General features: G+C 40.7%; 1 protein-coding gene across 1 annotated transcript in view; it reads left to right on the top strand.

The window, feature by feature from the left end:
- LOC149244250 (xyloglucan O-acetyltransferase 1-like) overlaps positions 1 to 20,537 on the top strand; it is a 50,207-nt gene extending 29,670 nt beyond the window's left edge. The window contains 3 exon segments of the mRNA XM_089374774.1: positions 3,902 to 4,182; positions 19,533 to 20,283; positions 20,286 to 20,537. Of these exon segments, the coding sequence (XP_089230900.1) occupies positions 3,902 to 4,182; positions 19,533 to 20,283; positions 20,286 to 20,311 (1,058 nt within the window). The 3' untranslated portion in view covers positions 20,312 to 20,537.
- The last annotated feature ends 765 nt before the right edge of the window (positions 20,538 to 21,302 follow it).

The raw sequence follows: 21,302 nt of genomic DNA, 5'->3' as shown, positions 1-21,302 counted from the left end.
GTCCCAACCATTTAGATACCTTGGTCAAGTATCTAATCTTTAGCATTGCGTATGCTATGACTCTTTGTAGAACATATCATTTTGAGTTCATCCTTGTCCCTGTATATGTGTGTGTGTGTGTGTGTGTGTTTGTGTGTGTGAATGCCAATGTTGCAAACATCTCAATAACATCCCAATTTTATCTTGAAATTGCGATTTTTTGTCCTAGCCGATGTTTACCAATTTTTATCGATATTTTGATGGTATCTTGTTTTCGCTGATGTTTGCCAATTTTTACTGATATTTGCCTGATTTTTACTATTTTTTGGTTTTCCAGACCCTTGTCGATTTTATCCCAATGTCAATTTTTACGATTTGTGTTTGAACAGGTAAATATCTCCATAAAGAAGGACGAATCACTTGGGAAGAATGCTTGGACAAATGGATATTTCTGGTTTAGATTATAAGGAGAGATGAAGCATCTAATGGCGGATGCTTGGGAGGACATCTGGCCGACCTTTGTGTTGATGTCTAGATCCCGAAGAGGGAGGGTGGCGTTGGTCATGGAGCTTCGACCTTGGATACACACCTAGATCCCTGGGTTGATGGTTAGCAAGTAAGCCTGATGGTACCTAGACTGGCTGAAAGCTTGAGTCCATCTTAGTCCCACCCGAATAGAATACCCTAGTCAGGTTTCTAGTCCGCAACACTGAGTGTGCTAGAACTCTTCATAGTTCATTTTGGAGATCTTCCATGTACCTCTATATATATATGTAATTATGAATACCTCCCTAGTTAAGAGGGAGTGTTGAAGAATGTAACTAGTGTCAGTCTTCATAATTGTATTTGAGTCATGATGTAATGTATTTGTCAAAAGAAAGAAAAAAAGAAAATTTATTTATAAAATAAAATTTATTATTAAGCATGGGTTTCATGCTTTGTTTATTTGTTTCTAGGTCAAAGCCTCCATTGTAGGCTTCTAGGGTTTATGTCTTGGGTCTTAGTCCTTGTCATCACTTAATAGACCCTTCTTGGGCTTTGTATATCAAGAAAGAATTATTTTTATGTAGAATAAGTCAAATAACCCTCCTCCACCAAGTCGGCCTCAAGTTCTACAAGTCAGCCTCAAAAGGAGCTAGAAACCACTATATATTGGCAGCGACTCAACCTCATTTGGACACCAAGCAAGCAAGTTTGATCTGTAGTTGCAGGAGGAAGAAAGAAGAGCAAAATACTTAGAGAAGAAGGAGAAAACCCTAGCGAAGAAGGAGACACTTGTCAAGCAAAAAGTCTTTCTCCCCTGCCACACATTTGAGCTTTTGGACTGTTGCAGGAGGGCCAAAGTTGCAGGTCTGCAGTAGGGCTGAAATTCTGAAGCTGGAAGGGCTGAAATCTAGGTTGTTGCAGGATTGAAGCAGTTTGACTAGGGTTGACTATTGAAGTTTGTCTATTCATCTTGGGAGGTTAACTTGGTGGATAGAAGGAGGTTCTTTGTCTAGGTCTAAGGTCTTGGATTGTCTCAATTTGATTTTGAATCTACTAGTGGAAGAGTTTGACTGGGTTTTCCCCTTCATTAGGATTTTGCCCTAGCTGAGTGCCTATATTTGGTGTTATTGATCTTCATGCTTTTGATTTGATTATTGCTTGATGAGAAGAAGATAAAAGAAGAAAATAAAGAAAGCTAACAAGAATACAAGAATATTTCAAGTAATTATCAACATAAAGAAAATCCTGTTGCCTTTCTAATTTTCTAACATCACTAATAGGTAGTAATATATATTTTACCCATTGCAAGCATTCAAACATGACACATAAAAAACGATCATGTGTTTGCACTGAGTCACTACTTGCATTACATTCAAAGAAAGTTACAAAGACAACATTGAGAGCATGTTTGCACTATTAACCTTTATAACTAAAACAAAAGTCATCTAAGAGTTCATAGCCGCCACTCAGGAGAAAATGTTCTTGATTAACAAGAGAAAAATACATAAATTGAGAAGAACACACAATTTGCAAGGAAGGTGGTGAGTCTATTATTACAAAATTCATCATGTTATTCATGATTCATAAGCAGGAGTTAATCCTTTACACTCCCCCTTAACAAGTACTTGTGATCTCAATATGCAATCTTTAACTCTTTTTTGAATTGGTTCCATTTTCATCTTCTATTCTATGTGTTTTCATTTTCTATATTCTGCAATCTTTATTTTTTGGTCTTTTATCTTCATCCTTTATCTCTTGCACATCTTTGGTATTATTCATTCTCCATCCTCAATCTTCTTCAATTTTCATCTTGTACTTAAAACATAAACATTGTGTTTTATTGATGTCCATATAAAAAAGTTACTATCCACTAGAATACATGGGTCACTAGCCACTGTATCAACTAGTTCTCCAGGAAGCTTTTTCTCGTACACAGTTCAACAACGTTTCTTTGATGACAAACATTTTCACTCCCCTGCATCATTATCAATTATCATTTTGGGTTTTCTTTGGCTTACCCATAGCCATACTTGTTTTCTTTAGCTTACCCTCAACCATAACATCCTTTGGGATTTTGTGGATTACCCTCAACCATTGCATCCTCAAATGGTTTTGGCTTTACCACAAACCATCAAGTGGTTTTGGTTGACAATGAACCATCAAGCGGTTTTGACTAACCACAAACTATACAATATTCCTAAGTTGCACGAAATGCCAAAACGTTTCGGAGTTTCTGAAACGGGTACGTTTAGAAACGTGACCTCCCAAAAATAGAAATTTCAGCTGAAATGTCATATATATATATAAAGTTATAAATAAGTGAATAACACAATATCTTGCAAGAAAAAATGGAATAAGACCCATAGATGATTACATGATGACAATTTAGAAGGAAAACCAAGTCTATATTAACTTTCATAGATGATTACATGATGGTCGAGTTTTGGCCGAGTTTTAGAGTTTCGGGTATGGGTACGGCCCAAAACGCGGGGTTCCTAGAAGTTTCGTGCAACATAGGTCTATAACCACAAGTTGATGCATTAACTTCATATGTGTTAAGTACTGTTTATTCCTTAGTTGATGTGTTAGGAATTAGTGTACAGAGCATAGTTTCGATCCTTTCTGAGGCCGATTTAAGTGGCGTCATATCACACCCATATGCAATACTACAGCATTTCATGCCTTATTATAAATGCTAGAACCCTAAATTGATGCAACTGTGATGCAGCGATGGGTTCTATGGCATATGCTATAGGCATGGATAAGCTGGGGTTTGTCTTGTGCTCATGAGTTCATCATTTTTGTGATACCATCATACACCACTCTACAGTTGCAACTCCACTGACAAATTAAGCCAGCAATAAGCAATGAAACCTCAAGTGCATTGGGATCCAGTTTTCTTTTCCAGCATATACATGAACTTTTTTGTATTTGAGCTACCGGGTTGACTGTGTGCATTGACAAAATAGAGAGAAGCACTGGTTTTAGAATTACTATGCATGATTTTGTTTTACCTTTTTTATTTTATGAAGACCTTATCTATTTGTAGCAGAGTCATGTCACACCAATATGCAATACCACAGTGACATTACGTGTTATGAGATATGCTTCAACTATACACTGATGCAACTGTGACACAGCTACGGGTTCTATGGCATATGCTATAGGCATGGATAAGCTGTGTTTGCCTTGTGCTCATGAGTTCATCATTGTTGTGATTACACCACTCTACAGTTGCAACCCCACTGGCAGATTCAGCCAGCAATAAGCAAATGAAACATCAATTGTATCAGGATCTAGTTTTTCTTCCAGTATATACTGTCACCTGACAAAATAGAGAGAAGCAATGGTTTTAGAATTATTATGCATGATTTTATTTTACCATTTTTTACTTGATTAAAGCTTTGTCTGTATGTGGGCCTTCCTTTCATGGCAGATGGTGACTGTGATCTATCTACTGGAGAGTGGATCCCAGATCCTTCAGGTGCCTTTTATACAAATGCAACTTGCCGGGCTATTCAAGAGCACCAGAACTGTATGAAACATGGACGCCCAGATACTGGTTATCTAAACTATAGATGGAAACCCATGAATTGTGAGCTTCCACGATTTAATGCAAGCAGGTTCCTAGAGCTTATGCGTGGAAAAATCTTGGCTTTTGTTGGAGATTCCATTGGGCGCAATCATATGCAGTCACTAGTCTGCCTCCTCTCTCAGGTTGTATAGCATTGTTTAGAATCTAGATAGTTCATCCCTCTCCCTTGCTGAATTATAAAAATATTTTTTTTGGAATAAATTAGTATGGTCTTTGAAGTTATAATTTGTTTCACAATGTATTATATTGTTTATTATATTATATTGGCCTTTTTTTCCTTAGAAAGAAATCATAATTTTATCAAAAGTAAATAAAATTAGATTGTTCAGATGCCCTGACAGCATTCTAGACATTTTCTCAAAATAAGGTGTTCACTGTTCCTGAATGACTCAACTACAAATCAAGACTTTTCACAAGTCTATATCACTTTACCGATATTTTCCAAGTTCTTATTCTTCAGAAATGTCCCAAAAACAAAAGTGTCCTATCGTCTGATATAAATCATTCCCTTATACATATTCAAGCATGATCAAAGTTGATTCATAATAAAAGCAAAATCTATCATATCTTCTGATAAAAAATCAGTCCGTTATACATATTCCAGCTTATTCCAACTTGATTCATAATGATGTTCCAATATTTTAAATATCAAAAACTAAAAACAGCAGTCCTATATGAGTCATGCTTCTGATGCACCATATATCTTCAAAATATATAGTTTGAGGTTTTAGTGAGATAAATGGACCAGTATCATGTTTAGCCATGACACCATCCTGTCGACGCCACAGATTCCAGGTACCCAGATCCATCAGTAGACCGTCTGTTGACAAGGAATCAACCAAACAGTACATGCATGAAGGAAACCTCATTAATGGCAGCTTTCAAATTTAAAGTGAGAATATCTTTATCAATAGACTTCAGAAGCAAATTTTACATAACAGCCCCTATCATCAAATTGATAACAACCATAGAGTTAGCTATAATTTAGAATTTTTTCTACACCGTTCTGCACAGCTAAACTAAAAATCAGTTTCAGTGCCATAAGCTCCGCTTTTTTGTTAGAACTCCTTCCTTGTATTTTATGTAATGAGTTTCTGAAAGATGCAAGATTTCCCCAGCTCCTCCCTCTGAGGGATCTTCCTGAGCAGCACAGTCGAAATATGTCTAAGAACCTGGTTTATCCATAGCTCCTGCCACCACCATCCTTGGAGGCCTGAAACATTGGCCTATAAATACGAATCTTATAAAAGCATAACTGCAGTCTAAGTCTGTCAAGGTAGGTTATTTTGGTTATAGTATACTTCTCAATTTCTCTTCTGAATACTACCTCGTTGATCAAAGTGCACTTAAATCTACTTCCGAGACCTTAATTAACTGCATTATTATATTAGAGTGTTTAGTATGCATGTTATATATTATTTCACTTTCTGATAATTATCTACTACTAATTTTGAGCCAGTAGCGATTTACTTTGGTAGTTGTTAAAATAGAGACTTTATACTACCACTTGAGTTATTTTTTATGAGTGCTTACATTTTGTTTCATTTTCACCTGTTTAAACTTCACACAAATTACTGGTATGCCCATAGAAAAATTAGCTGGGCAACTATTTTGTGATGTGCTTCTGACAATGGATGGAGTTATCTGCTTTGGATTTTGATGCTATCAGACACAAACATGTAAGGAAATGGCAAAGTGATTGAAAGAATTTCATGAGTGTTGCAGGATGTAGGTGGTTGTAGTCAAAACTAGGTTGATTAAAGTCTCGTTCCTTACTCCACTACTATAGTCAGCTACTTGTCTACTCACTCTATTGCTAACTGTATCAAGCAATGCAAATTGCAAAATGGTATATAAATTGAGATTCAAGGAGGTTGAATGTTGCAGTTTCCTAGTATGCTTGTGTGTTATCTGAGGTTGGGCTAAACTAGGTAGGCAGGGGCACCATTTTGATTCTGTGCATATGGTTTTGTTCAAAGATCCTCCATATAGATTGCTTGACCTTTCAAAAACGTACTGCACTATTAACATGAAGAGTTATTTTGTGTTATATTACTGGTAAAATGACCAAGAAACCCATTTTGTGTTCCATTCCTGTTCCTGTTCTTGTTTCCATTCCCATCTTGGCACTCTGTCAGTACATTACTAATTAATTCTATACGCATAAGATATGCTGGCAGGTTAGGTGAGTTCACACTTCAAACCCTCTAAAACCCTCTAGGCTTGTTCCTTGTTTTGTTCCCATTTCACCTTCTGTTTCCTGTTTCTGGTAACATAATTTTGCGGTGTTAATTCTCTCTGAGATCCCCCAATCTGATATTTATTATTATCAGTTCGGAGGATGCTTGAATGTGTCTTATGCTTGGACTTAGGTACAATCTGAGAATATTGACATGCATGGTTCTCCATAAGTCCTCCATGAGAGGTGTTTTAAATAATCTAAATTCCTACTGCAATTCAGTCTCCCTTTTGAAGGATGTTAATTTTAATCCTCGTATAACAGCATTATTACCTATACAGATTGGATCCATCTTAATCCAGCACTGAATTTAGATCTGGTCCTTTTGGATACTAGGATCCTTCCATCCCTATCAGATCCTCTTGATATCTGTTTCGTAATGGAACCCTGTGAAGAAAATGATTTCCGGAAAAATCCCATTACAGATCCTCTGACATTTGTGTGGCCCATGATACATCCAATGGATAAAACTTAAACAAACAAATAATGAAAATTTAAGAAAAGAACAAAACATTTGGAATTTGCTCCAAACATGGAAAGGGCACTAAAAAGATCTTTCTATAAGTCTATTATATTTTCTTCTTGCCTGCAATATCCTTTTGATTCATGTTTTTGAAAACCCCAATGTTAATGAGTGCCCAGATTCTACAACTTTGAAAATTTGCCACTGCTGCTGTCAATTCACTTCCATCTCCATGCTTCTGGAAAATTTATCATTAATTCTCTTTATTGCACTTCCAAATTGGACCATGTTCATTTTTCTTTCAAGATGTCATTGCAGTCCTGCATTATGCAATCTGTACATACAGATCATCATAGGAAACTTCCTGTTTGTTTTGCACTTGGAAAGATCCATGTCTCTACTTATTTTTTCATCTTGGTCTTTCTCTCATGCCATTCAAGGTCATGTTGATTTGGGGTAGCATCAGATGTGCTCTAAGCCTCAAATTTTGCAGGTAGGTTTGGGCACAGGTATTCCAAAGAACCCAGAAAGCGTTTTGGGAAATTCCACCCAGAAGTGATTTTGACGCTGGGCCAGGAGGGCCCACACAGTGCTTGATGCAGTGCCAGAAGGGCCAGCACAGAGGAAGAGTTGTACTCTTGCAGAAATCCGAAACTTGTCGGGGAGCAGCCAAGAAGGTTAACGTCAAATCTCTAGGAGGCAATGAGACCCAGCGCAGAGTTGACGCAAAGCCTCAGAGAGCTCCACGCAGGCCCACACAATTACTGCGAAGGGGCAACGTAGTTGTAGCCGGGAATAGTCAATTCAGTTGCCGGATATCAGAGGGATTTGCTGGGTGAAGTGAGGTAATCTCACTCAGTTTCTGCTAGTGTCTTTTTCTCTGTAACTGGATTGCCGAAAGGGCATCCAGAGTTGTATTCAGAATTACTACTTAATAATAAAAACCCTCAGAGCTGATGCACTGGTTTTCTCGCATTGGGTTTTTTCGGGGACTATCCGTCCAAAAATAATTGTGTCCTATGTGTGTATTGTTCTTTCTTGCTCAATATTTTGTTTCGCATATATATAAATTAAGTGAAGACTATAGATGTATTTACTTCGAAATTTACTGTAGTAGACAGTAAATAACTTGCATGATTTAATCAAGCAGGAGAAGTAAATACATCAGTTTGGTGCAGTAGGGATTCCGGTTTAGGAATTTTCACATGGTACCAGAGCTAGTGCAGGAGAAACAAGAGGAGTGGAACCAGAAACCCCAGCGCTGAGCAGAAGGGGAAATTGAAAAGCTGTAGGAAGCCGCAAGTAGAAACCCCAGAGGGTTTGTGCAGTTCTAGTCGGAGGATCGAAAATTCGAGGTAGTCTCTCTCTTTGAGTGGGTTGATGGAGAGAAAGGAGCTTCTAGTTCGAATTTTTGCAATGACAAAAGGAGCAACGTTGAGCCTCAACGTGAGTAGCAGCTGGTGGACGCAGATTTTTTAGTAGGCAACTTTGCCGGGCTGAAAAGACGTCAGAAGAAAGAAGCTACTGAGCATAGTGGGGGAATACTTCCTTAGTGATTTCTTGCTGAGGAAATCAACATTGATCAATCACTGAGCAACAACTTACCAGCTCCATCAGGGAGTGCGTAAGTTAGCCCAGGAGCTACGTAGTAGGGAGAAAGAGGGAGCAATTCGACAATTTTCAGAGGAGATGGAAACAAGTGGCTTGAGGGATCAAGAGAGGTTGGATGGGCTTCTAACTATGCCATTTGGAAGGCTAGGATGACCTTCCTGCTAGATGAGCATGCCCTCAAGATGTATGTTGATAATATGGTGGCTGAACCTGTGGATGCAGATTCGCTGAAAAAGTACAAGGCTGAGATGGCTAAGGCGAAGAGGATGATCCTGGATGGGGTCAAGGATCACGTGTTGTGCCGCGTTGCCAGCAAAGGGACCTCTAAGGAAATGTGGGATGCCTTAGCCACATTGTATTAGGGAACTTCCGAAGATGTACTTAGAGCAGAAACTGAGATCTGCTCAGATGCAAAAGCGGCAACGAGTGGATCCGTTCTTTACGAAACTTAAGGAGACCCGTGATAAGTTGTCAGCGGCGGGACATACTCCTCAAGACTCAGAGTTAGTGAGATTGACTCTAAACTCCATCTCAGATGATTGGCAGATCTTTGTCCAGAGTATCCTGGGCAGGGCAACATTGCTAAATTGGAACGAGATGTGGGCAGCACTGAAACAAGAAGAGCTGAGGAGAGACCTGCTCAAGGTAAAACTTAACGGGAGCAGCAACAACAATGGGTCAAAGCCCAAAGTGGGGGAAGAGGATAATGCAACCCTTGCATCGAAGGAACAGTCGGGGCAACAGAGACGAAAAGATGACATCTCCAAGGTGAAGTGCTTCAGATGTGGCGATATGGGCCACTATTCATCACAGTGTCCTTTGAAGAAAAAGGACAATGAGGAGAAACATGATCCAAAAGTTGCAGCCGCAAAGATTGATGAGGAGGAGTTCGCCATGACAGTTGAGATACCTCCCAAAGGGAGGTGGGCTGATACAGAGCTGTATTCGGGAGGACTACAGATGAGCAGGATCCTTGAGGAGCCCACCTCTTGGATCATCACCTTGTTATGAGAGCCCATGATCAGGAGTAGCAGGATGGTGGAGTTTCAGTTGGTGCCATGGAGTGTTGATTCAATAGATCCAGTGGCTAGAAGAGCCAGAGACTAAGCAACGCAGAGCAGGGAGGCATCAGTGCGATGAGGCATAGTGCAGAGCTTCAACAGTGTAGTGGCTTCAGAGGCAGAGTGGGACTAGTAACAGTCAGGATGTCAGCACTGAGGAGTATCCACTGGATACTTGTCCAGTTTCAGGTATTTTCAGTTGCTTCTCTCAGCAACTGAGTTGCAGTGCGGATGCAGTGTCAGCAGTGGCAGTGCTAGCAGCATAACAGATGCAGCGGTTGAGAGTGAGCTGTAGTACAGATGTAGCATTGGCAGTGGCAGTGTCAAAGGCAGCAGTACAGTAGTAGCAACAACATAGTGGTTGGTGGACAGTACGTCAGACATCAATAGCGCAAAGACGAAGCTTCAGAGTCAGAGCAGTATGCACAGAGGCAGTGTATTGCTAGAGCGCATTCCTCGCTAAGAGGGAGTGTTGATTTGGGGTAGCATCGGATGTGCTCTAAGCCTCAAATTTTGTAGGGAGGCTTGGGCACAGGTATTCCAAAGAACCCAGAAAGCGTTTTGGGAAATTCCATGTAGAAGTGATTTTATTAAAATAATTAATATTCTTAATGGGGTTCCTAAGTCTAAACTATTAATCTAATCAGGGGTGAAACTTCTAGAAAAAGCCATGGATCAAGTCAAATCAATCTGAGCCTTTGATTATGTTTTAATCTAGGCCGTTGGTTGTCCAAAAAGAAGATATAAGAAGGGGCTTGGCCGCTTGAGGGTCATTTGGAAAACATAGAGAGATTGAGAAAATTGATTTTCAGAGGTAAAAAGTTCTTAGGAGGAAAATCGATTGAGGACATCTCTTGCAATAGAGGAGCAGGGATAGTTGGGTTGGAGGATCTTCTCCGGAACTCAGAATACTCAGCAAAGAGGCAGAGATACACCAGTGGAGGCAGCACAGACCGAGGGAGGACTGATGTTGGGCTAGGAGGGCCCGCGTAGTACTTGACGTAGTGCTAGAAGGGCTAGTGCAGAGGAAGAGTTGTCCTCCCGTAGAAATCTGAAACTTGTCGGGGAGCAGCCGAGAAGGTTGACGTCAGAGCTCCAGGAGGCAGTGAGAACTAGCGCAGCGCTGACGCAGAGCCTTAGAGAGCTCCACACAGGCCCACACAGTTACTGCGAAGGGGCAGCACAGTTGTTGCCGGGGATAGTTAGTTCAGTTGCCAGATCAGAGGGATATGCCGGGTGAAGTGAGGTAATCTCACTGAGTTTTCTGCCAGTGTCTTTTTCTCTGTAACTGGATTGCCAGAAGGGCATCTAGAGTTGTATTCAAAACTACTGCATAATAATAAAAACCCTCAGTTGCTGCACTGGTTTTCCCGCATTGGGTTTTTCCGGGGACTATCCATCCAAAAATAACTGTCCTATGTGTGTATTGTTCTTTCTTGCTTAGTATTTTATTTCACATATATATAAATTAAGTGAAGGCTGTAGATGTATTTACTTCGAAATTTACCGTGGAAGACAGTAAATAACTTGCATGATTTAATCAAGTAGGAGAAGTAAATACATCAGTGTGCTGTAGTAGGGATTCCGGTTTAGGAATTTTCACATGGTATCAGTGCTAGTGTAGGAGAAACAAGAGGAGCAGAACCAGAAACCCCAACGCTGAGCAGAAGGGGAAATCGAAAATCTGTAGGAAGTAGCAAGTTGAAACCCTAGAGTGTTTGCGCCGTTCTAGCCGGAGGATCGAAAATTCGAGGTATTCTCTCTCTCCAAGTGAGTTGAAGAAGATAAAAGAGATTCTAGTTCGAATTTTTGCAGTGGCAGAAGGAGCAGCATTGAGCCTTAGCATGAGGAGTAGCTAGTGGACACAAATTTTTCAGTAGGTAGCTTTGCTGGGCTGAAAGACGTCAGAAGAAAGAAGCAACAAAGCATAGTGAGGGAATATTTCCTCAGTGGTTTTTTACCGAGGAAATCAACATTTCTCAATCACTGAGCAGCTGAGGAGCAACAACTTACTAGCTCCATTAGGGAGTGCGTAAGTCAGCCTAGGAACTACACAGTAGGGAGAGACAGGGAGCGGTTCGACAGTTTTTGGAGGAGATGGCAACCAGTGGCTTGAGGGTTCAGGACAGATTGGATGGGGCTTCCAACTATGCCATTTGGAAGGCTAGGATGACGTTCCTACTAGATGAGCATGCCCTCAAGATATATGTTGATAATGTGGTGGTTGAACCTGCGGATGCAGATCCGCTGAAAAAGTACAAGGCTGAGATGGCTAAGGCGAAGAGGATGATCCTAGATGGGGTCAAGGATCACGTGGTGTGCCATGTTGCCAGCAAAGGGACCGCTAAGGAAATGTGGGATGCCTTAGCCACATTGTATTAGGGAACTTCTGAGCAGTAGAAGATGTGCTCCTTGTATGGCGGAAGAGGGCCAGCGTAGAGGAAGAGTTGTCCTCCTTCAGAAATCCGAAACTTGCAGGGGAGCAACTAAGAAGGTTGGCGTCAGAGCTCCAGGAGGTTGTGAGACCCAGCGCAGAGCTGACGCAGAGCCTTAGGGAGCTCCACACAGTTATTACAAAGGGGCAACGCAGTTGTAGCCAAGGATAGTCAGTTCAGTTGCTGGATCAGAGGGATTTGCCAAGTGAAGTGAGGTAATCTCACTGGGTTTTCTGCCAGTGTCTTTTTCTCTGTAACTGGATTGCCGGAAGGGCATCCAGAGTTGTATTCAGAACTACTGCATAATAATAAAAACCCTCAGAGCTGCTGCACCGGTTTTCCCACATTGGGTTTTTCCGGGGACTATTTGTCCAAAAATAACTGTGTCCTATGTGTGTATTGTTCTTTCTTGCTCAGTATTTTGTTTACGCATAAGTGAAGGTTGCAGATGTATTTACTTAGAAATTTATCGTAGAAGACATTAAATAACCTGCATGATTTAATCAAGTAGGAGAAGTAACATCTGTTTGCTGCAGTAGGGATTCTGGTTTAGGAATTTTCACAGGTCAAAGTCCCACATCCCTATCTGTCTCTCTGACCTGTCTTGACTCTTGCTTTGCTTATTGGTAACTGTGTTTTCTATCCAAGTCTGATGGTCATTGGTAACTGGACTACTGCACTGCCTAATAACACTCTAAGCAGAAGGAATTTCTAAGGAGGGCCATTTATACCCCATGTCAGAACTTTATAAATCTTATTTATCAACTTTAGGTTATAGAGGAATCTCAAGAATAACTCTTAATGTTCATTGCTACCTTTGAAATTTGTAAGGAAAACAAAATACAGTGAATGTACTGCAAGGTAGAATCATCACGATGTATTCTTAGAGTTTGAATTAGCTACTTGTCTTTCAAAAGAATGATATCATTGATTGGTTTTAAGTTTTTTTCCAAAAGAACACTGTTGAAAAAATCTACCCTTAGAATATGATCATGTTTATCTGTTTGGCTATTGAAGATGCACTATAATTCTACATTTCAGCAAACTGGATGAGATATACAGAAAATGAAGCTTTTGAACTTTTTGTAATAAAAGAAGCAATATTCACCAATTTACTCTCAAATTTCACCATGAAATTGTCATCTGGCCTTTTAGATATCTTACATTTTCTTCTTGTTTGCAATATTCTTTTGATTCTTGTTTGTTTGTTTTTAATGCTTGTTTTTGAAAACCTAAGAGTGATGAATTCCAAAATTCTACAAATCTGAAAATTAGCCATTGTTGCAGTCAATTCACTCCCATTTTCATGCTTCTGGTAACTTTAACGTAAATTCTGTTCAGTGTATTTCCAAATTGGACTATCGTTGTTTTTTCTAACTAGATGTAGTTGCAGTATTGCATGATGCAATCTATACTGACTTTTTATAGCATACACATCATTGCAGGAAACTTCAATTGCCTCTTATGTTCGTTCTGGGAGTAATCTAACTATTCTACTTTTGGGACTCATATACAAATAAAATCAGTCAATCCATGACCAAAATCAATGAATATATATACCAACCTAGATCCATCTTAACTCTGGATCTATCAAGCGCCTAGGGGGATAAAATCTTTCAAGTTGCAAACCTATTTTTTGAGTGCAAAAACTTGAGGAAAGGTTTGGACCTCGAGAGATTTGATCCCTCTCAGTGCTTGATACATTTGGAGTTAAGATAGCTCTAGGCTGATTTATGTTGAATTTTCTAAGTCTATCTGTTAGAAAATTAATCTGTATTCTGTTGGTTTATTTCTCCTACTTGTCTAAATCCGAACAAGTTATTTAATACAATTAAATATCGAAATAAACACAATACAGTCACAACATCTACAGATCATCAACTGAAAGAAAACAAGCACACAAGTGACACCGTTGTTTTTGGACCAATGTCGCCGGAAAAACCCAATGCAGGAAAACCAGTGCAGTTATCCAGAGGGTTATATTATTAAGCAGTCTATCTGAGTACAACTGGGTGCCTAATCTGGCTCACCTAACAGAGAAAAATACACTGCAACAATACCTCTATATCCGGAAACAGGTGTTCAGAAAACTTGTCCCACGGAACCTTCTCCAGCACAACTGAAGCTCAACGCTGGCCCTTCTGGCCTCTGCATCAGTCTCCTGTTGACTTGCGTGACGCGTCAGCCCCAAGACCCTCTGCCTCAGCCCTCTAAGGCACTGCGCAACCTTTGCGTCACTCCCTTTGCCCTTTGTGTGGATGACGCAGTCTCTTTGGGCTCTGCGTTGCCTCTAATGGGCTCTTCTTAGCCTGGATTGACTGCTACTCTCACTCTCTCTGCTTCTGTGTTGGTTTCCTAGTATTGTCCTTGCCTCTCTGCCTTGTATTCACTGCTCCTCGCTGTTGATCACTGATTCAACTTTGCTTAGCAACCCCGCTCTAACAAAATGAATGACTGATCATTCTGGTGTGTTCTCCAAGCGACCCTCAAGCCTCTTCTTATACTTTTCTCGTTGTTCCATCAACGGCTGAGATTAAATCTCTAATCAACGGCTAAGATTAGATTTGGCTTGATCCATGACTTTTGAACCCTTCTAACCCAGTGTTATATTAATACCCATTAATATTTTATTTTTCCTAAGTTTAGACTTAGGAACTCCATTAAAAATATTAATTATTTTAATATCTCCCAAACTGGGTACACTTGTCCAAACCATTTCTGGGTCTTGGAGATTTCTTGTGCCTTAGCCTCTCCACCAATTTTCATGGCTAGAGCACATCCAATGCTACCCCAAATCAACACTCCCTCTTAGCGAGGACTGTGTTCTAGTAATACTCCTCATTGAGTATCACTCTGATTATTCGGCACCGGTCCTTGTGTTGATGCTAGGCCTCCCCGCCCAACATCCTCTGCATTGCTGCATCCTGTACCGCTGACCATGGCCCTGCACTGCCACTGTTGCATCCGTACGACAGCGCCCTCTGCATCTGTGTTGTTGCTGGTCCATCCTCCCAGCACTGCATCCCCTTCTCATCATGCTACATCATGCTACTGCATACTGCTACCGTACTGCAACTCAGTTATTGAGAAGTAAGTAACTGATCCACCCAACTCTGACATCCTGTCAGGCTAGAAACACTCCTGATGCTGAAGCTCCCTCTGCCGCTGACAAGTGCTCCCTCTAATGACCTCGGCGCTGCTACAACAACTCCCTGCATCTCGCACCGTTGTACACCTTTTTGTGCCATCCTGCACTGGTGCAACACTCCCGTGCCTCTCGTACTGTTGCAGCCTGCTAGCCTCGCGTTGTCCGGGGACTCCTGCACTTGTAGCACTCTTTGCTGCTTCATCCGCATTCGTCTCTACCCACATCCGCCAGTCCTGCTACTCTTCGGGGCTCTTGTAGCAAGGTATAATCCAAGAGGTTGGGTACCTCAAGAATCCTGCCCCTCATCGCCTGTAGTCCTCCTGACTACAACTCGATGTCTCCCCACTTCTTCTCAAGTGGCAGATGAGCACTCATGGCACAATCGTCATCCTCGTCAAGTTCTTTCTTTGCCCTCGCTGGCGTTGCCTTGGACTCGGAAGCCTCTCCCTTGCTCTTCTTCCTCGGACACTGGTTCGCAAAATGACCTAGTTCCCCACAATGGAAGCACTTGACCTTGGAGAGGTCCTTCTTCTTCCTCTTCTCTTGCTTTCCCGCAAATGCTAGAGCCGCATCCCCTTCTTCCTCCTTGATCCTGACCTCTTTGTCGCTACTCCCTGCCTTGGTCAGCCGTCTGATCTCTTCTTGACAAAGAGCTGCCCACAGTTCTTCCCAATCTGGAAGCTTTGTCTTGCCCAGTATGCTCTGGACAAATACTTCTCAATCCTCGGAAACTGCGTTCAGTGCGGTCCTCACCATCAATTCCTCATCTGGCATGGCCCCTATGGAAGTTAGATGGTCACGGATTTCCTTCAACCGACCGAGAAAGACATCTATCTGATCTCCCTTCTGCACCTGGTATGCCCTTAGTTGATTCTTTAGGAGCATCTTCCTTTGCACAGAAGTATACTGGTACAATGTCTTCAAAGTGTCCCACATCTCCTTTGTTGTTTCCTTCTCGGCAATATGTGGTACCACATGATCCTTGACCCCATCAAGGATGATGCACTTTGCCTTACCTCCTCGTACCTATCATTCGCTACCGGGTCAACTAGGATAGCCATCATTTTCAAGGTGAAGCCCTTGATGCAATCTCTGTCTAGAATGGACAAGATCCTGGCCTTCCAGACCACAAAGTTGGACGCTCTGTCCAGCCTGTCCTAATCTCTCAACCCATTCACAGCCATCTCGCTGCTCTTCTGTCGACTCCTCTGAGTCTCTCTACTTCCCGTTTGGAAGTTCTCGATTCAAATCCTGCTGAGTCTCTCTACTTCCCATCTAGAAGTCCTCTGTTTGACTCCTGCTAAGTCTCTCTACTTCCTATCTGGAAGTTCTCGGTTTGACTCCTGCTGAGTCTCTCTACTTCCCGTCTAGAAGATCTCGGTTCGACTCCCTCTGAGTCCCGATTTCCCTCCTGGAAATCCTTCTGCCAACGTCAAGTTTCCCCACTCTAAGCGTTTGTGCAACTGCAACACTGATCCGGATTCCTTGGCTAGAAATCCGCCTCGGCAGCAACTCCCTCCTCCTTGGTCTTGCCCTGTATTGTTCTGACCACAATACCCCATCAGCTTCGCTCCGTAAATTACCCACAACCTCCTATGCCCCAACGACTGAAGGATTGAGCCACTTGGCTCTACGCAATCTCGGCACCGGCAAATCAGATCCCTCAGCCAACTACGTCAACCCTCCTAGCCTCTGCGTGAGCCTAATTCTGCCTCCCTTAGCGTCTACGCTGCCTTTCTCTGGCCCAGAATGATGACGCAGTCCCTCTATGTCACTCCTTCCTTTGTAGCTTTCTGCAAGAATCAACTGTGTCACTCGGGATAGCTGAATCTGCTGCAAATGCTCTGCTAAGCTGATGCCTTCAGTTTTCCTGTGATCTGCAACCACCCTCTGATACCATGTTGAATTTTCTAAGTCCATCCGTTAGAAAATTAATCTGTATTCTACTGGTTTATTTCTCCTACTTTTCTAAATCCGAACAAGATATTTAATACAGTTAAATATTGAAATAAACACAATACAGTCACAACATCTACAGATCATCAACTGAAAGAAAACAAGCACACAAGTGACAGCGTTATTTTTAGACCAATGTCACCGGAAAAAACCCAATGCAGGAAAACCAGTGCAACTATTTAGAGGGTTATATTATTAAGCAGTCTATCTGAGTACAATTGGGTGCCTAATCCGGCTCACCCGATAGAGAAAAATACACGGCACCAATACCTCTATATCCGGAAACAGGTATTCAGAAAACCCGTCCCACGAAACCTTCTCCAACACAACTGAAGCTCATCGTTGGCCCTTTTGGCCTATGTGTCAGCCTCCTGTTGACTTGCGTCAGCCCCAGGACCCTCTGCATCAGCCCTTGAGGCACTGTGCAGCCTCTGGGAGCCTCTGCGTCACTCCCTCTGCCCTCTACGTGGATGACATAATTTCTCTGGGCTCTATGCTGCCTCTACTGGGCTCTACGTAGCTTGGACTGATTGCTGCTCTCGCTCTCTCTGCTTCTGTGCCAGTCTCCCAGTATTATCTCTGCCTCTCTGCCTCGTACTCACTGCCCCTTGCTGCTGATCACTGATTCAACTTTGCTTAGCAACCCCGTTTGAGCAAAATGAATGACTGATCACTCTGGTGTGTTCTCCAACTGACCCTCAAGCCTCTTCTTATACTTTTCTCGTTGGTCCATCAACGGCCGAGATTAAATCTCTAATCAACGGCTAAGATTAGATTTGGCTTGATCCATGACTTTTGGACCCTTCTAACCCAGTTTTATATTAATACCCATTAATATTTTATTTTTCCTAAGTTTAGACTTAGGAACTCCATTAAAAATATCAATTATTTTAATATCTCCCAAACCGGGTACAATTTGTCCAAACAATTTCAGGGTCTTAGAGATCTCATGTGCCTTAGCCTCTCCACCAATTTTCATGGCTAGAGCACATCCGATGGTACCCCAAATCAACAATTTATATATATATATAGAGAGAGAGAGAGAGGGGCTCTATTACATAAGAATACCATTGGCAAAACCATGGGTTATCAAAATTTGGAGCCCAAAAGCCACCAATGGTAAATTAATTGTATGATCTCAATTTTACCTGAACTACTGTAACAATATTTATAAGCATTAGTTTGTTATAATTTTTTAATTTAATTTTTATTTGAAATAATTTGAATTTTATTTGGCCAGGTCAAAATGTTTACATAATATAACTGGACATTACAACATCTCTTCCATACTGAGCTGGAGAGCCCCTCTCAGTGCAATGAATACAATAGCTCCAAAAAGTAGAATAGTTAGATGCCTGGAAAGATCCATCCCCCTCTCTCTCCCCTACCATTCAAGGATGGAGTCCTATGGCCCTATTTGTCTCTCTGACCTGACATGCTTTGCTTCTTGGTAACCATGATTTCTATCTGAGTCTGATGGCAAGTGGCCCTAGTACACTGTCTAATAACTTTCTTAGCAGCTGCAATTTCTGAGTGGCATTTCTGCCCTGAGTCAGAACTTCATAAATTCCTATTTCTCAACTTGAGCTGTCCAAAGGAATTTTAAGAATAACTCATAATGTTCATCGCTACTTCTGAAATTTACAAGAAAAATAAAATATTATGAATATAATGCAAGGTAAAATCATCACATTGTATTCTTAGAGTTTCAGCTACCAACTATATTTTAAAAGAATGATATCCTTGATTGCTTTTCCCAAAAAGAATGATTATTAAAAAAATTCACCATTAGACTATGATCTGTTTTATCAGTTTGGTTATTGTAGATACACTATACTCCATTTCAGCAAACTAGATGCTTAGGTTTACAGATATTGAAGCTTTTGAGCTTTTTGTAATAAAGAAGCAATACTAACCAATATACTCTGTCTCATCTAGCTTATTGGATCTCTTACATTTTTGGCTCCACTTTTGCTTAGGCATAAACACAGTTCCAATAGGATGGTGTGCCTTTGGGTAAAATGAATTTGTCAGCTAGCTATAGGATGCTGTACTGGTTATCTTCAGTTCTGGTAGACGGATCTCATTTGTGGGTATAAATCCAAAATAGACATCCACGGTGCCAGTGCCATGGTAAGTCTGGTTTGGGGATATGGATCCTTGATCAGCTGAAAACTTGGGATGCCATGGCTCCTTTTGGCTTTAAAGTTCATTTTCATTAAACATTATTTTGTATCCTTGGTTAACTATCTGAAATTGGATTTCTTCTTCCTTTTATTTTCAGCAACAAAAGAAAAGGTATGATTTGGGCATCTGCTATGTAGCTGCATTTTATGCTAATTACCTAGATAATATTCTGTAGATTTAAAGAGTCACACATGGCACTGATTGTGTACATTTACAATGTTACATGGACCACTACTTCAGTTTCTGCTTGCCTTGGGGTTTCTACTTGCTTTTGACTAGCAAATAGAAGAAAGATGCTGAATAATTTTTGAAAAAAGACGTTAGGGAATGTTGCTTCATATTTTCCTAATCGATAGTTCTTTTGTATCCTAGGCAGAAGACCCCAGGGACATTTATAATGATGGGACCGATAAATTTAGACGTTGGCTTTTTCCATCGTATAACTTCACTCTTGCAGTGTTGTGGTCACCTTTCCTTGTGAAGGAAATGACAAAAAAAATAGAGGGTTCTGCAAGTGAACAACTCCAACTGTACCTTGATGTTGTTGATAAAAATTGGACATCTCAGTTGCATGAATTTGATATTGTTCTCTTATCTGGAGGCCAGTGGTTCCTAAAGGCAGCTCTTTATCTGGAAAAGGATGAAGTTATTGGTTGTCATTATTGTCCAGGGACAAATTTCACACAGCTTGGCTTTTATTTTGCTTATAGAAAAGCCCTTCGTTTGGCTTTCAAGTCTATCAATACCTCGCCAGATTACAAGGGATTGACCTTCTTGAGGACTTTTACTCCTGACCACTTCGAAAATGGTCGGTGGGACAATGGAGGCACTTGTGAAAGAACAGTTCCATTCAAGAAAAATGAGATTGCTATGGAAGGCATGAATGCAGAAATGTACAAGATTCAGTTGGAAGAGTTTGAGAAAGCAGCAAAAGAGGGCGCGGCTAGGGGACTGAAATTTAGACTTATTGATACAACCTGGGCTTCATTGCTGAGACCTGATGGGCATCCAGGTCCTTATCGGTATCCTTACCCATTTGCAAAGGACAAGAATGCAAAGGTGCAGAATGATTGCTTACATTGGTGTTTACCTGGGCCAATAGATGCCTGGAATGAATTTCTGCTGGAATGCTCAAGCGTGAGTCTACGTGAGCAGTTTTCAAGCTGCACATTATCGAATCATTCTCAAATATCTGTCGTTCAAGCTTCTATAGCTACCAAATTGTAATCTGTAATTAAACTGCATCCTCTGTAATCTAGTACTGAGGGCTCTAAAAGCTCTGATCATTGCGTCAATTCTTTGTCATTTATCATTTTTCGGAATGATTTAACTGTTCTATATTTTTCACATAATTGATCCAATGTATAAATTTGTCCAGTTAATGTGTCATGGTCACAAAACGTTATTCATCACATTAAGCTTAGGTCTATGATAATAAACTATGATTACAAAAGATTGCTGATGTTAGAAATTAAAATGTAAATACGTACTTATCATGTTTTTATTCTTATTTTTGTTCACTCAGATAACTTACAAACTCTCGATCATTTTTGAGTTTGAGGCCTGCAGTTATTCCAGCCTTCAGAGCTATTATTTATAACTTCCTTGTTCCATTTTTGTTATATTTTGGAGTTTGATTATTGTGGTTATATAATGTTTTATGCTTCGAGCCTTTGATTTTATAATTATGTCATCCTCTTATGTTGGGCAGTGTTCAGGCATGTGAACAATCTTGACATGCACAACCTATGTGGACTCCTCGTTCCATTTTTGTTATATTTTGGAGTTTGATTATTGTGGTTATAGAATGTTTTATGCTTCGAGCCTTTGATTTTATAATTATGTCATCCTCTTATGTTGGGCAGTGTTCAGGCATGTGAACAATCTTGACATGCACAACCTATGTGGACTCCTGTTTGTTTATGCAGCCTTATTGATGAACTGTAACAGTTTCAAAGTTATGGAAGATTGCCAGAGTCATTCTGTTGATCATGTATTTGTTGGAATATGTAACTTCTACTTGTCTTTTTTGTGTGGTGGTTTTAAATATTGGTTATAATTAGGTATAGTTTTTATTTCCAAGGAAAAAAACATAACGTTATTTATGAATAATAAACAAAATTACATTTTGCATCCACACTT

Source organism: Pinus tabuliformis, chromosome 8 (assembly GCF_031772625.1).
Source record: "Pinus tabuliformis cultivar Carrire ecotype Pingquan chromosome 8, CPIR1, whole genome shotgun sequence".
Lineage (NCBI taxonomy): Eukaryota > Viridiplantae > Streptophyta > Pinopsida > Pinales > Pinaceae > Pinus > Pinus tabuliformis.
The sequence above is the reverse complement of the archived record's forward strand: the minus strand, read 5'-3'. Positions and strand labels throughout refer to the sequence as shown.